Source organism: Serinus canaria, chromosome 9 (assembly GCF_022539315.1).
Source record: "Serinus canaria isolate serCan28SL12 chromosome 9, serCan2020, whole genome shotgun sequence".
In the NCBI taxonomy this organism is placed as follows: Eukaryota; Metazoa; Chordata; class Aves; order Passeriformes; family Fringillidae; genus Serinus; species Serinus canaria.
In genome coordinates, this window is record NC_066323.1 from 1,441,670 (window position 1) to 1,454,374 (window position 12,705).

Here is a 12,705-nt window from a genome sequence, read left to right on the forward strand (position 1 = left end):
GCTGCTTCCCTGAGTTTATTGGGTGCTGAGGGGAAAAGCTTCAGCCAGGAAATCAGATTTATTTGTGTAAAATGCTGGAATTGGGGAAGCTGACATCACCCAGCCTGAAAACATCCAGGGAAAGCTGTTGTGTGAAATCCTTGAGTTGTTGTTCCCTGTAACAGCTCGAGGATTGTGGAAACCACCCCAAGTACAACAGAAGAGCCACCCCAGAGCCTCTGTTCCTCAGGAACGTGGTGTTCTTGGGAAAGGTTTAATTTATCCTGCCACAAACCTGGCTGATGGGGAAAAAAGGGGACTTTGGGACAGTCTGGCACATTGCAGTGAGCAGAGGTGGGACAGTGATGGATCTGCTGGGAACCCAGCTGGAGAACTGGTGGCACAGGACAAAGCCATGACTTTGTGGTGGGACAGGACATGGCAGAAATTACAGGAGCTGTTCCCAAACATGGGGATTCATCCACAAGGAGCCTCCCTGGCTCTGCAGGTCTGGTTTGATTCGAGGTGACAGAGAAGGTGGAAATTTGGGCTCCAACAGCAGCAGAAAGAAAACCCAGCCTCGACCCTGAGTGATGGCATTTGGTTTATTTGAGATGTGAGTTAAAAATCAGCATGATTCTAGCCCAAAAAATGGCAAAAAATTAGTAGGCAAATCTCTCTTAGTGACAGATTAACACTTTGCTCATGATATCCAAATATATTAATTTTGTTTACAAACTCTTAAGTAACAGTTAATTAGTGACATCAAATCAACTGCTGTATGTTCATCTGTGTATATATGGAGTAGCAGAGGGTTCAGGCAGAGCTGCAGAACTTGAATCTCGCCGTTGAAGAAGTGACAGGAATTAATTTTGGCACAGAACAATCAGTGAAACCACTCCCAACCACTGACTTGCATGGAAGGACGATCCCAGCTCCAGGTCTGTCAACACAAGGGTTTGCTGACTGGATCCATATCCACAAAATTGAGGATTTCACTTAAAAACTGGCTCCCTTTTCAGCTGAAGGCCCAGCAGCTGATCCAGACTCTGCCCCGGATCCCTGCTCTGCCCCGTGGGCCTCGGGAGCACAGAAATGTTTCACTTTCAGAGGCTGCCCGGGGAGCCACGTCAGGCGCATGTGGCAGGAAATGATTTCCTGGAGCAGGGAATTAAACACAGATCTGGTCATCCTGAGGCAGCTCAGCCCCTGCTGGCAGGAGGGTTTGTTCACCTGCACTTCCTTACCTGGGTTGGGATTTCATGCAGGAGCACAGTGTAGTCAAACTCAATAAAATCGTCTTTCCTGAGCTGGGCAGGTGTAAAAAAAGGAAAGAATTATCAGGAGCACAGGTTTGTACTGTTAAAATTTAATGTCTGCTGTGATTTACTGGAGCTCAGGGAAGGAGGTGAGCAGGGCCCTGTGGCTGTGCTTGCTGGCTGCAGTGAGAAGGGTTTTGATTGTGGAAAGATGGAATTAGGAGCCCTTCCTGCATGGGATGTTTGAGGCCACCAAGAGCTGTGTGGCCCTGCAGCCTGTCTGCACTGAAACCAGGTGCTAATTAATTGAATTTAACCCTTGATTACATCTGAGGATTGCATGAACCTCTCCTTCAGAGAGATGCTTAATGGCTGAGGAGGCAAAGCTGGATCCTGCCCGTGGATCCCAGCTGGCTGAGAGCTCTGGAAGTGCTGCTGGATGTGCTGCAGCCTTGGGTTGGTGTCAGGTGTGAGCAGGGGCAGAGGCTGCTGGGCTCTGCCCAGGGGCTCAGGAACTGCAGCCCCTGCAGAAGCCACTCCTGCAGATCCAGGTCAGGACAATTTTCCCAGCAAACCCTGGCCAAAGTGCTCGTGCAGAGGTGGAGCTGCTGGTGAGGAGCAGGCCCTGGGATGTGGGGAACCCCCCTCAGAGGGAGCTCTGTGCTGCCCCTGTCCCTCCTGCCCCACTCACCCACTGCCTCGCGGACTTCACTTGGGCCAGGAAGTATCCCAAGGTCTCGGTGGACTTTTCCCACATGATGGAGCTGCTGCCAGCCACAGCCAGAGCCCACACTGGCTCCAGGGCAGGCTCAATGTTGCCATAGCTGTCTGCAAGGCAAGGAGAAAGAGAAAATAATATTAATTCTGGCTGGGCAGCAGAAGAACGAGGAACCTCAGAGCAGTTTTGCCTGGCACAGCACCATTCCTGCACGGGGCTCCTCCCTCTGATGTGTCACAGGGAGGGCAACGGTGCTGAACCTGCAGTCCCAGGGGAGTATAAAGTGTGGCACAGCTGACACTGCCAACAGAGGGATCCCCATGACGAGGTGAGAAACCCAAAGATCCACAGTAATGGGAGTCCTTACCCAGCTGGGAGAAAAGATGGGATTTTTCCAGGATGGAAAAATTGTGTTGGTCATCCTCAGAGAGTTTCCAGCCACAGCTGGGGAGGTGTGTGGGTTTGGTGTGTTGTTATTCCTGGAGGACAATCTGCATTGATTTGACTTAGAAATGGTGTGGAACTGCTTTTAAAGCCAAACGACTCTCATAGGATGGGGCTGAGTGCCAGGGGTAAATCCAGAGGGGCTTTGTTCTCCCAGAAATCCCTGGGGAGGTGGGACTGCCCTGACAGCAGGAGAGGCTCGGGGTGCTGCTGTCAGTAATGTGTCTCCTTTTCAAATGCTGATGTCCTTCATGCCCTTTAGATAAAGTGAAATACTGGTGAATACTTGGAGGAGTATACCTGGAATGTTGTTTGCAGTTATGGGTTTGCTTTGGTGCCTGATCCTTTGGTAAAATCTGTTGTCTTCTTCCTGGATTTCCTTCTGGTCTTTGGTGTGGGAGCACTTGATGCTGACAACAGGACGAGACTTTTTCTTTGGAAAGAGCACTGTAGCCAGGCAGTTCCCAGCATCTTCCTGTCAAGGGAGAGTTTAAAAGTGTTCTTTTAAATCAAGATTTTATCCACCAGCAACTCACTCTTTGTATGAAGCTGTTCAGGGATTAGGAGAGTGTCAAAGAGGATTTTATTTGTCTTTTTTCCAGGAATGAGGTTAAAACCACATGGCTGAAGGGATTTAACAGAAGGTTTTAATTAATGCTTGTCCTGCTTTCAGGACAGGACAACGCTCCAAGTTATCTTTGAAATATGTTTGTGAGAGCTCAAAAAACAACATTAATTGATAACAGGGGACTTTTCATCGTGCCAGCCTTGAAACAAAAATAATCTAAGGCTTCACAGTAAGTTCTGAAAATCATTTGAATTCCACAAAGTGTGTGTGAAGGAAGAGGGCAGTAAAATGCTGCTGACAGCTGGGGCAGAGTGAATGGAGGGGGGTGGAATTGGAAAGACCACGGAGCTGTCAACTCCTGATTCCCATTTTGGGGTGTGGACAGCAGGAGAATGGGGACCTGAGAGGGTCCAGGGGCCCAGCTGTCACCCAGCCTGGGCCACTGCACAGTTCCACTCAGGCCTTTGGTTGCCTCAATGACTTGAGCAAGAATTCCCTTTAGGACTGAGGCCTGGTGATCGCTCAGGTGAGCCCTGGAGCAAAGACAGGCAGGGAGGAGCAGAAAGGTCCTTCCATGGTGGCAGATCCGTTTAGGACACACGTGTCCCTGTTCTGGAGCTGCTGGAGTGGATTTAATGCCCAGGGTGAGGAGGAAGAGCAGGAACTCACCCCAGTCCTGTAGTCCTCAGTGCTGAACTGCAGGTAATACTTGTGGCCAGACTCTGGGATGTTCTGGAAGAGACAAGATGGAGCCAGCAGTGGAATTAAAGCTTTATGTGCTGCAAGGAGCTCTGAGGAGGGAAGGTCCTTCTGAAATTCCCTGGTTTTGAGTGCAACATCACTGATTTTTAGTCTTTTTTGGTGTTTAAACACAATTCTGGCTGCTTGCAGGACCCAAAGCTTTGTGTGTTATTTATCTAACCCTGAGCCATGTTCCCAGCACACTTTTCTTTTCCCAGGAAATGTCTCCTGGTACAAGGTGAGTGGAGTTTCATACCCACAGCAGATCCTCAGCTCAGCACCTCACTGTGGCACCTGCAGAGAGCTGGAAAATGCAGGTAAACAATTGCTTTAGTCACTCTGTTTTTATAAAATCCCCTCCTGGAGCTTTAGGATGAGGCAAGTCCAGTGTGGAGCCAAATCTCACCATGAAGGAGGTGCAGGAAACTGAGAGGATGAGCTCAGACTTTCTGATAATTTCTTTCTTCTCTGCATTCTCCTTCTCCCCTTCTGCCCTTTTTGTGTACTGCCTCAAACATTGTCCTCAAAGTGACAGTGGGACATGGGCAGAGTAGTGAAAGCTGGCCTTCTGAAATGCAGGATCACCAAAGGAGTGGTTGCAATGAAATTAGGTTTAGAAGACATTTAGAATCTTAGATATTTAAGATTCTAACTGCTGTAAAGCCACCCAAGAGGTGTTACTGCTGTGCTTTACAACACCCCTCATCTGGCTAAATTTGGGGATTTTTACAGTGACCCAGGTTTACTCCTGTGCATCCTCAGTCCTGCAGGTGAGAGAAGCAGCTGCAATAGTCAGCAGGACTTTTAAAAGAGCACAGAATTCTGTGTTTCTGGGGGTTCTGAAGCAGAGATTCCCTCCTGATTTGCAAGAACTCCCCCAGAGCACTGCTAGCAGCTCCTACCACCCTACTTCTGCTCCCTAGACAGCTCACAAATGATGCCACACAGCTAAAACAAATATCTAGTCTGCTGTGAACACCTGAGCTCACCAGGGAGAAGCTCCATTTGGCACAAAATAATTGTACAAAAGTCTTTGTGGTCCTGAAGGAAAACTTTTATTTCCACAATTTTTCCCCACTCTCATCCCAAAATGCTGTTACCCAACCCTGGAGTGTGGGCTGAGCAGAGCTCAGGGATGTCTGGCAACCCCCAGGGAAGTAGCCAAAGATAAAAGTGTCCAAAAAGAGAAGAAAACAAGTGAGTAATTCATTTTTCCACTCAATATCTGGGTCACGGGATTATTTTACTTCTGGGCTCCAAATTACTGCAACTTTCCTGAAAGATTTCAGTCCTGGGAAGGCCAAAAGAGCAATTTCAGAGCAGCTCCACTGCAGGTCCCTGAGGAATCAGTTTCCAATCAGTTTCCAATCAGTTTCCAATCAGTTTCCAATCAGTTTCCAATCAGTTTGCACTTCCCTCTCTCCCCACCTCCTGAGGAGGTTTCCATCTCTCCCCCTCTGTTTTCCCAGCAGGATTTTCCCCTGGGATCAGTTTTTGCCTGGATCACTGGGCAGGGAGAAGCTGGGACAGGAGTCAGAGCTGTCCCTGCCGTGGATTCTGCCCTTCCCACCCAACGTGGGGCCCTGACTGCTGGGCATTAAAGGAACATTTCCAGTTGATTTCTGAGATCAGGGAGCAGAGCTGTGGTGTTGCTGCTGTGTCCAGCTGAGGCTCTGAAATGTCCACCTGGGTATTTGAAACTGGATTTTCTAGCCCAATAGAAGCAAATGTTGCACCAGGTCACCTGGCTTTTCCCTTTCCCCTTCACCTCCCTACTCCTGAATTAGGATTTCCAGGGCAGCTTGGGATGGGAAGCTTCTGGGAGAAGTTCTGGGATCTTCAGCTGGCACAAACCAATGCTTCATTATCAAAAGTCTGTTTTAAAGTGCAGGACACCAACTCCAGGATCTGCTGTTTCCTAGAATATCCTCACTCAAGAAGAAATAAGGGACAACAAAAACCATCTGCGTCCAACAGCAAGGTAAGGATTATTCCAGGTTTGGCATTTCCTTGCCAGGAAAGAAAGTCTCATTTTGCCTGAACTTGAAAGATCTTTCCCATCTAAGAGAGTTCCCAGTCCTGTTTCCAATTACCAGTTTCACCAGCCCATGGGCTAATAAAGTTAGTATTAAATTACTGTGCTCATTATTAAATTCCACTAAAAAATTATCCTGATTTTATGAGCTCCAGTAACAGAGTAGCCAATAGGAAATTAGCCCACTTTCAAAAATAATTACAAACCAGACAAACCTAAAAAAATTACCCCAATCCCAACATTTCTGCCTCTTGCCTTCACATAATACAGCAAATTCCTTGCAGGAAATGCTTTTCATTTTTTTCCAGGGGAGGACAGGAAAGAAGGAAGTGCCCACTTTTCGTGCATTTCTCCTCTTGTTTTCACAGAGTGTGCAAAAAAAAAAAAAAGGGGGGGGGGGAATAAGCTGCAGAGAGTGGTTCCAGGGAGCTCCTACAGCACCCAGCACTGAGGAAGTAAGGAGCAATTTCACTTCTCTATAATGAGCCAATTATTTTCCTTCCTGAATGAGGAGGCAGGTGGCTGATAGGGGGTGGAAAAACCCCTTTCCCTCCCCACAAATATTCACTTATTCCTCAGCCAGGCACAGGTGTTTATATAAGGAAATATTTACATGTAGACATATGCAAAGTGCCCAGGAAATACAGAAGGAGCATGTATGCTTTTGGAGAGTATAAAATAACAGAGAATTCCTGTCATAGGTGTTTGTAGCAATTTCACAGGCAAACATCAATATCCCAGGAGCACCTCCATGCTCAGCACCCAATAATCTCTATAACACAAGGGCTGCATTAATTAATGTATCCCAGATATTCCTGGTTGGTTTGGAATATCTTTTTTGAAAGGGGAGATTTAACACTACACCCTCTTATTAAGTTTTAGGAGCTGCACAGGACAAGTGGTGGAAGATCTCCAGATCCTGGAAAGGATCCAGTGGAATCCAGGGCTGCCTTTGGCACCTCACACAGGGAACCCAGAACAAGCAGCCCTTGCTCTCGGGAGCTGCCCAGCAGAATCCAGGATGCAGAATTTGTTGTTCTGGGAACCCAGAACAAGCAGCCCTTGCTCTCGGGAGCTGCCCAGCAGCAGGAGCACAGGGCTGGATTTAAATCCCATCCCTCGGCTCTCCAGGAAGGGGATGCATTCCTCCCAGGATCTACAGCCCGGGACAAACATTCCCCAGAAGTTTTTGCCTGATCCAGTGCTTTCACAAAGTGAATAAGCTGTAAAAACCCCAAACCTGGAGAAGGGCTGTACCCCAGTACCACCTGGAGCATCCCCAGCAAGCTCCCCATGATGGGAAGGCTCTGTCCCCATAGCTGCTCCTCTCTGGGACTCCTGTCCTGTTCTGCCACCTCAATTCCAGGTGATTTTTATAAGATTAAGGTATGTTTTCTGTGGGACCTGCATCGCCTTCAGATGAAGCTCGTGGTATGAGGGAGGGACTGTGGAACAGCAGCTCCTGAGGAGAGCCAGGTGTCCCTGAGGAAGGGGAGAGGGGACAGCGGTCTCTGAGGAGAGCCAGGTGTCCCTGAGGAAGGGAGAGGGGACAGCGGTCTCTGAGGAGAGCCAGGTGTCCCTGAGGAAGGGGAGAGGGGACAGCGGTCTCTGAGGAGAGCCAGGTGTCCCTGAGGAAGGGGAGAGGGGACAGCGGTCTCTGAGGAGAGCCAGGTGTCCCTGAGGAAGGGAGAGAGGGGACAGCGGTCCCTGCGGGGACCCGGCTGTCGCTGAGGATGGGCAGCGGCTCTTGAGGGACGCGGGAAGGCGCCCGGTGCCCTGCGTGGGAACGCGCTAATCTCAGTTACATATACCAGTACTAAAGTAATAATTACTGTTAATTACACTTTCCCAGCGCCCCTTTGCGCCCCGCCGGCTCCCCGCTTACCTTCAGCGTAGCCTTGCGGACCTGCCCGAGCGCCCTGAGCCCGCCGAGGGATCCCGCCTGGAAGTTGCGGTACAGCAGGGCCACCCGCGCCGCCGCCGCGGCCGAGCGGCTGCCGGGCTCCAGCTCCTGCACGGCGAGGCTGCCCCGGGGGAAGGCGAGAGCCAGGAGCAGCAGGAAGGCGGGCGGTGAGGCGCGGAGCCCCGGCATGGTGCGGGCAGCGGCGGGCACTGGGGCGGGCTCGGCCCCGCTCCCGTACAAATAGCGGGGCCCGGCCCGCTGCTCCCGCCCGCCCTCCGCCCGCTGCCAGCGCCCGCCGGAGGGCCCGGCCCGGCGGCGACTCCCCTTCCCTCAGCCCTCCCACCCCAGAGCCCCGCGGGACGTTCTGGGGACCCGGAGGGTTGAAGATGCTGAGGGGACTTGAGAGGGAGCGGGGTATTGAGGGGAGCCTGTGGGGTCTGAGGGGAGACAGGGGAATTTAAAGGGTGTCAGTACTGAGGGGAGCCTGGGGCACTTGATGGGGACCAGGGGTCCTGTGAGGAACCAGGAGGATTTGAGGGGGACTGAGGACTTGGAGGGCAGCCAGGGGGACCTCAGAGGGACCAGGGGTTTAGGGGAGCCGAAGGGAATTGAAGGCAGCCAGAGGAGCTTGAGGGGGACCAGGGATTCTGGGGGGGGGTCAGAGGGGTTTGAGGGGTCCTCAGGGGGGATCTGGGGATCTGAGAGGAGGGGAGGGGGACTGGGGGTGCTCAAGGAGGGCTGGGAGCCAGGGGGACCTGAAAGATGCTGGAACTGGAGCAGGAGCAGGGGTTCTGAGGGGAGCCAGGGGCACTGAGCGTCACAGGATTTGCCTGAAGGGAGCCTGCAGCTCCAGCCAGATGTGCAATCCTGGCACAGATCAGAGCACACACAGGTAATGGTTGCAAAAACACACTTAGTTCCTTCTCAGCGTTACCACAACTCAACACCTCCCAGAAGTCCAGAGCCTCGCTCAGACCATGGCACGCTTTGCCTGGGATACAGCTGAAATATTCCAAATACAATGCACAAAAAGCATTCATCTCTGGGATAAATCTCACTTAGTGAAGTTTTTGGAACCAGTATAGTCATGTCTTGGTAACATGAAGAAAATCAACAGAGAGAGCAGCCAGATTCCCTTAAAATGGTGTTTGGGATACAAGTGGGCTTGTTGCCTTGCTCCTCCTGGAAGCATCTCCTTTGCAGAGACCGAATGTGGTAAAATGTAAAAGGCTGCAGCACTTCCTGTGTTAAAAAAGCTGATTTTTAATGACCTGCTCTATTACCATCCCAGCAGACAGGGGTTTGTATGTGCAGCTGGGAATCTATTTTTGTGCTCTGCATGAGTATTGGGGCAGGTTTCTGGGCTGGGACCTCAGAGAAGTAAATCAAAACTAAATCAAAACTCTGCTTAAGGACTCAAACTGTCTCCTGTGGAGCTTAAAGTCTCTTTTTATTACTGGAATGCTTTTTCACAGAACTGGAAGTTGAGTATTTCTGAGGCTTTCCTAAGTGAGGGAAAGAATTATTACAGTAAAGGTACAATATCATTCTTTATTACAGTTTTTTATACCACCCAGCTAACTTTCCTGAATTTGTTGATTATGATTTTCCCTCCTGAAATAGATTCTGTAATTAACAGTTTGTATCTTTTCATGCCAGGCCGGAGGGGGCTTGGAACAACCTGGACTAGTGGAAGGTGTCCCTGCCTGATGCCAAGGTGAGCTGAAGGATGATTTTTTCCTTACTGGGACATGTGCCCTGTTTGTCTCCAGTATTTTTCTGGAAGAAACCAACATTTTCTCGTTTATCCTCGCAGCGGTGGCAGCACTGATGTCCCTTTCAGACTGAAATCCAGAGGCTGATTGCCCTCCCTGGCCCTGGGAGGGTCGGGCAGTGCCAGCCGTGTCCTGCTGTCCCCTTCCTGCCCTTCCTGCAGCACGCTGGGTGTGGGACGAGCGCCGAGGGTCCCGTGGGAGCGCAGGAAGCGCCGATCCATGGAGAGGCGAGCAGGGATGGCCGGTGAGGAGCCTTCGGTGCAGGATGTCGGGGAGGGTGGGGCGGGAGCGGCTGCTCACGCTGCTCAGGGAAGGAGTTAAACCCACCCTGCGCTGGGGTTTCACACTCACAGCTTCGGTGGTGCGGGAGCTTCTTCAAAAGAGGTAAAGCCTCCAAATGCGGCTTGTCACAAGAAGCCTGCCAGGCTCAGAGCCGAGCCCTGGGACTCTGCCCCCATCCCTGACTTTGGATGCACTTCCTTTCCCCTGGCGTTCTCCTCCTTTTCCTGCTGTCCCAGTGACAGGGCAGTTTCCTTCCTCCCGAGGGCAGCCCGGAGGCTGTGAGTAACCGAGAGTCAGCGTGACAGGGCACTGAGCCCCTGTGACAAAGCAGTGACAATCCCAGGGCAGTTTCCTACGCTGCTGCAGAGGTCATGCTGCCGTAATCTGCCGTTCATCTGAATTTACAAACCAATTTCACTTGGGAAAAACAGAAGTTGATGTGCTGAACAGGTCAAGGCTGGGGCATGTTTGTAAATGTGTACAAGCACAAGGTTTTGTGCTTCCACAACATTCAGGAAATGTATTTCTTTTAAGCTCTGAGGGTTTTGGACCCTTAAAAGCTGGAAGTGTATCCTCCAAGAGGCAAGGTTGCTTCAGGCTCTTTGGTGAGGGTGAAATGAAGCTCTGCCGTGTGTCAGAGCTGAACCAGAGGTGAATTACCTGACCTGGAGGGATGCATCCACTGCTGGAGTGAGTCCCGAGGATGATCAGAGGGATGGGGCAGCTCTGCTGGGAGGAAAGGCTGGAGAATTGGGATTGCTCAGCCTGGAGAAGCTTTGGGTGGCCTCACTGTGGCCTCATCTGAAGGGGCTACAAGAAGGATGGAGTGGGACTATTTCCCAGGGATGGAGGGACAGGACACAGGGAATTTGTGTCCCACTGCCAGAGGGCAGGGATGGATGGGAGATTGGGAAGGAATTCCTGGCTGGCAGGGTGGGCAGGCCCTGGCACAGGTGCCCAGAGCAGCTGGGGCTGCCCCTGGATCCCTGGCAGTGCCCCAAGGCCAGGCTGGACACTGGGGCTGGGAGCACCTGGGGCAGTGAGAGGTGTCCCTGCCATGGCAGGGGTGGGGCTGGATGGGATTTAAGGTCCTTCCAACCCAAACCATTCCATGATTCCACGATTCTGTATATTCTGGTTAATTAGAATGTGGTGCAGGGGGGTTTTGTCCTTTACAGTATTTTCCCCTCTCATCCCACATCATTTGCTGCAGCCCCAAGGAGGACAGAGCTGGTGCCAGTTCCATCTCAGAGCCTCTCTTTGTGTCCCCTTCTCCATCCCCTGCAGGAACCAGGACATTCTGGGGAGCTCCCAAGGTTTGCATCACACTTCTGCCACAGCTGACTTGGACCCTTTGGAACTGGAAACAAGGCTTGGTTCAGGCAGTGGCTCTAAAAAGCATTCTGAGGTTTGCATTTTCCTTTTTCATACATGAAGTGCTTGTTTAATGCCAGTTATTCCTAATTAGTTTCATATTTGGAGGCGATTTCTGTATCCCTGTAAACACCAGACCTCACTGGCTCACAATCATTACCAGCTGACTGTAATTTAATACAGTGAATTTGGACAAAATTCACTTTATTTGGTTGTGCAACTTTTCCAGTTTTAACTTCACCATCTTGTTGTAGTTATGAACAAGTTCTGTTACTTGATTTTAACTGATTCGGGATTTATTCTCAATAATTAATCCCAAGAATTTATTTTTAATTACTCTCCAAATATTCTGCTGGCTAAATCAGGAATTGGTCACCTTTTAATGCATTGCTGGATTGACCTTTCCTATAGGAATAAGATATGGGTATTGGTTTAGTGAGTCTCATTTTTTCCAGGAAAATTTGGGTTTGAAGGCTTCTGATTACTTTTAAATCACAAAGAGGATCTATTTTTTTTAAAGAAATATTTGTATTCTGTGTCAGCAGCAGTTGTGTCACTCCAGGCCCTTACAAATTGTCTCTGTCCATCTTTCCTGTAGCTCCTTTCAGGTACTGGAAGGCCATAATCAGGTCACCCCAGCACCTGACTTTTAAGGGACAAGATTTAAGGCAATATTTAAGTCAGCCAGGAAGCTCTGGTAACACCTTCTGGCCAAAACCAAGCTCATTGATGCTGTTTGTATTATTTTGTGCATGTTGATGTTGGGTTTAAGATGGGTGCCAAGGTCCTGCACAACTGAAATGGCCCCAGGAAGTTTCTGAGCTCTCTTTGCTGCTGTTCCCACTTTTCCAGTGAATTGCCCATCAGCACCTCTGCTGCTGTTGTTTGGAGGCTCCTCCAGCCTGAAGGATGATGCTGTGAAGTCACCTTTAATGCCCCATTTCATTCAGTTGGGTGTTTTTACTGGATCAAACCAATACTTCTGCAGTGTCAGACATGCCCACTCAGAAAAATCCCCTTGTGAACCCAGGGAAACAGAGAAGCACAGAAACTCCAAGCATGTCAGCATTTACAGGATCCTCTTTTATTGCACTTCCCCAAATGTTTTGCAAGGAAATTGGAATAAATCTGCCATGACCTTACCCAGGAGGGTGAGAGGACATGGATTATAAACAGGGAGCCAATCATTGCAGATGATCACTGTGATACTGATGTTGGAGGGAGACACAGAACATTGGCAAAACTCTTTGGGATAATTTCCTTTGAATCTGCAGCTGCCATGGAACAGAGAAACCTTTCCAGACAAACAAATCCCTTCCATGCCCAGTGAGAGCCCATCACCCAGAGCCAGGAATAACCAGGGGCAGTAAATAATCCCTGTTAATAACCTGAAATCGCCGTGTTGCCTCGTGAAACTGTAACAAAAGCATGTGGGATCATGCTCAGGCCTGTTTAAAAACAAACAGTAATTAAAGCAGCCCTTTGGAGCTGAGCTGCTGAGGGGAATATGTGCTCTTTGGAGTGCTTGATGGCTGTCACAGGGGAGCTCAGCTGGGATGTTTGGTTGTTGGACAGCTCTTGCAGCACTTCTGCCTCTCCAGAGATGTTTGGGCAGATCCCTAAAAGA

At 50.1% G+C, this 12,705-nt stretch overlaps 1 protein-coding gene and 1 long non-coding RNA gene across 3 annotated transcripts; one reads left to right on the plus strand and one right to left on the minus strand.

Moving 5' to 3' along the window:
• Positions 1–570: 570 nt before the first annotated feature.
• Positions 571–7,858, minus strand: LOC103815265 (ovocalyxin-32). 2 transcript variants are annotated; one of them, XM_050977956.1, is made up of 6 exons: positions 7,630–7,858; positions 3,638–3,700; positions 2,701–2,875; positions 1,930–2,066; positions 1,227–1,289; positions 571–922 (listed from the first exon to the last, which is right to left on the minus strand). In XM_050977956.1, exons 1-6 carry the CDS (start codon positions 7,834–7,836, stop codon positions 866–868), a joined length of 702 nt encoding a protein of 233 aa, XP_050833913.1. In that variant the 5' UTR covers positions 7,837–7,858; the 3' UTR covers positions 571–865. The 2 variants fall into 2 exon arrangements, with proteins under 2 accessions (XP_050833913.1, XP_009087239.2); XM_009088991.4 differs by having other exon boundaries at positions 571–1,137; positions 7,630–7,856.
• On the plus strand, positions 3,739–7,702 carry LOC127059898 (uncharacterized). The gene is made up of 3 exons (XR_007778233.1): positions 3,739–5,690; positions 6,621–7,110; positions 7,597–7,702. It is a non-coding gene; the product is annotated as an uncharacterized LOC127059898 (long non-coding RNA).
• Positions 7,859–12,705: the final 4,847 nt, after the last annotated feature.

Excerpts from the sequence above, each read along its gene's own strand:
- LOC103815265 (XM_009088991.4), bottom strand. The coding sequence starts at position 7,836 with ATGCCGGGGCTCCGCGCCTCACCGCCCGCCTTCCTGCTGCTCCTGGCT. Across the intron at positions 1,290-1,929 it reads TGAAGTCCGCGAGGCAGTGG|CTCAGGAAAGACGATTTTAT; the intron begins GTGAGTGGGGCA and ends ACACCTGCCCAG. Across the intron at positions 1,138-1,226 it reads TGCATGAAATCCCAACCCAG|GAAATCATTTCCTGCCACAT; the intron begins GTAAGGAAGTGC and ends TCCCTGCTCCAG.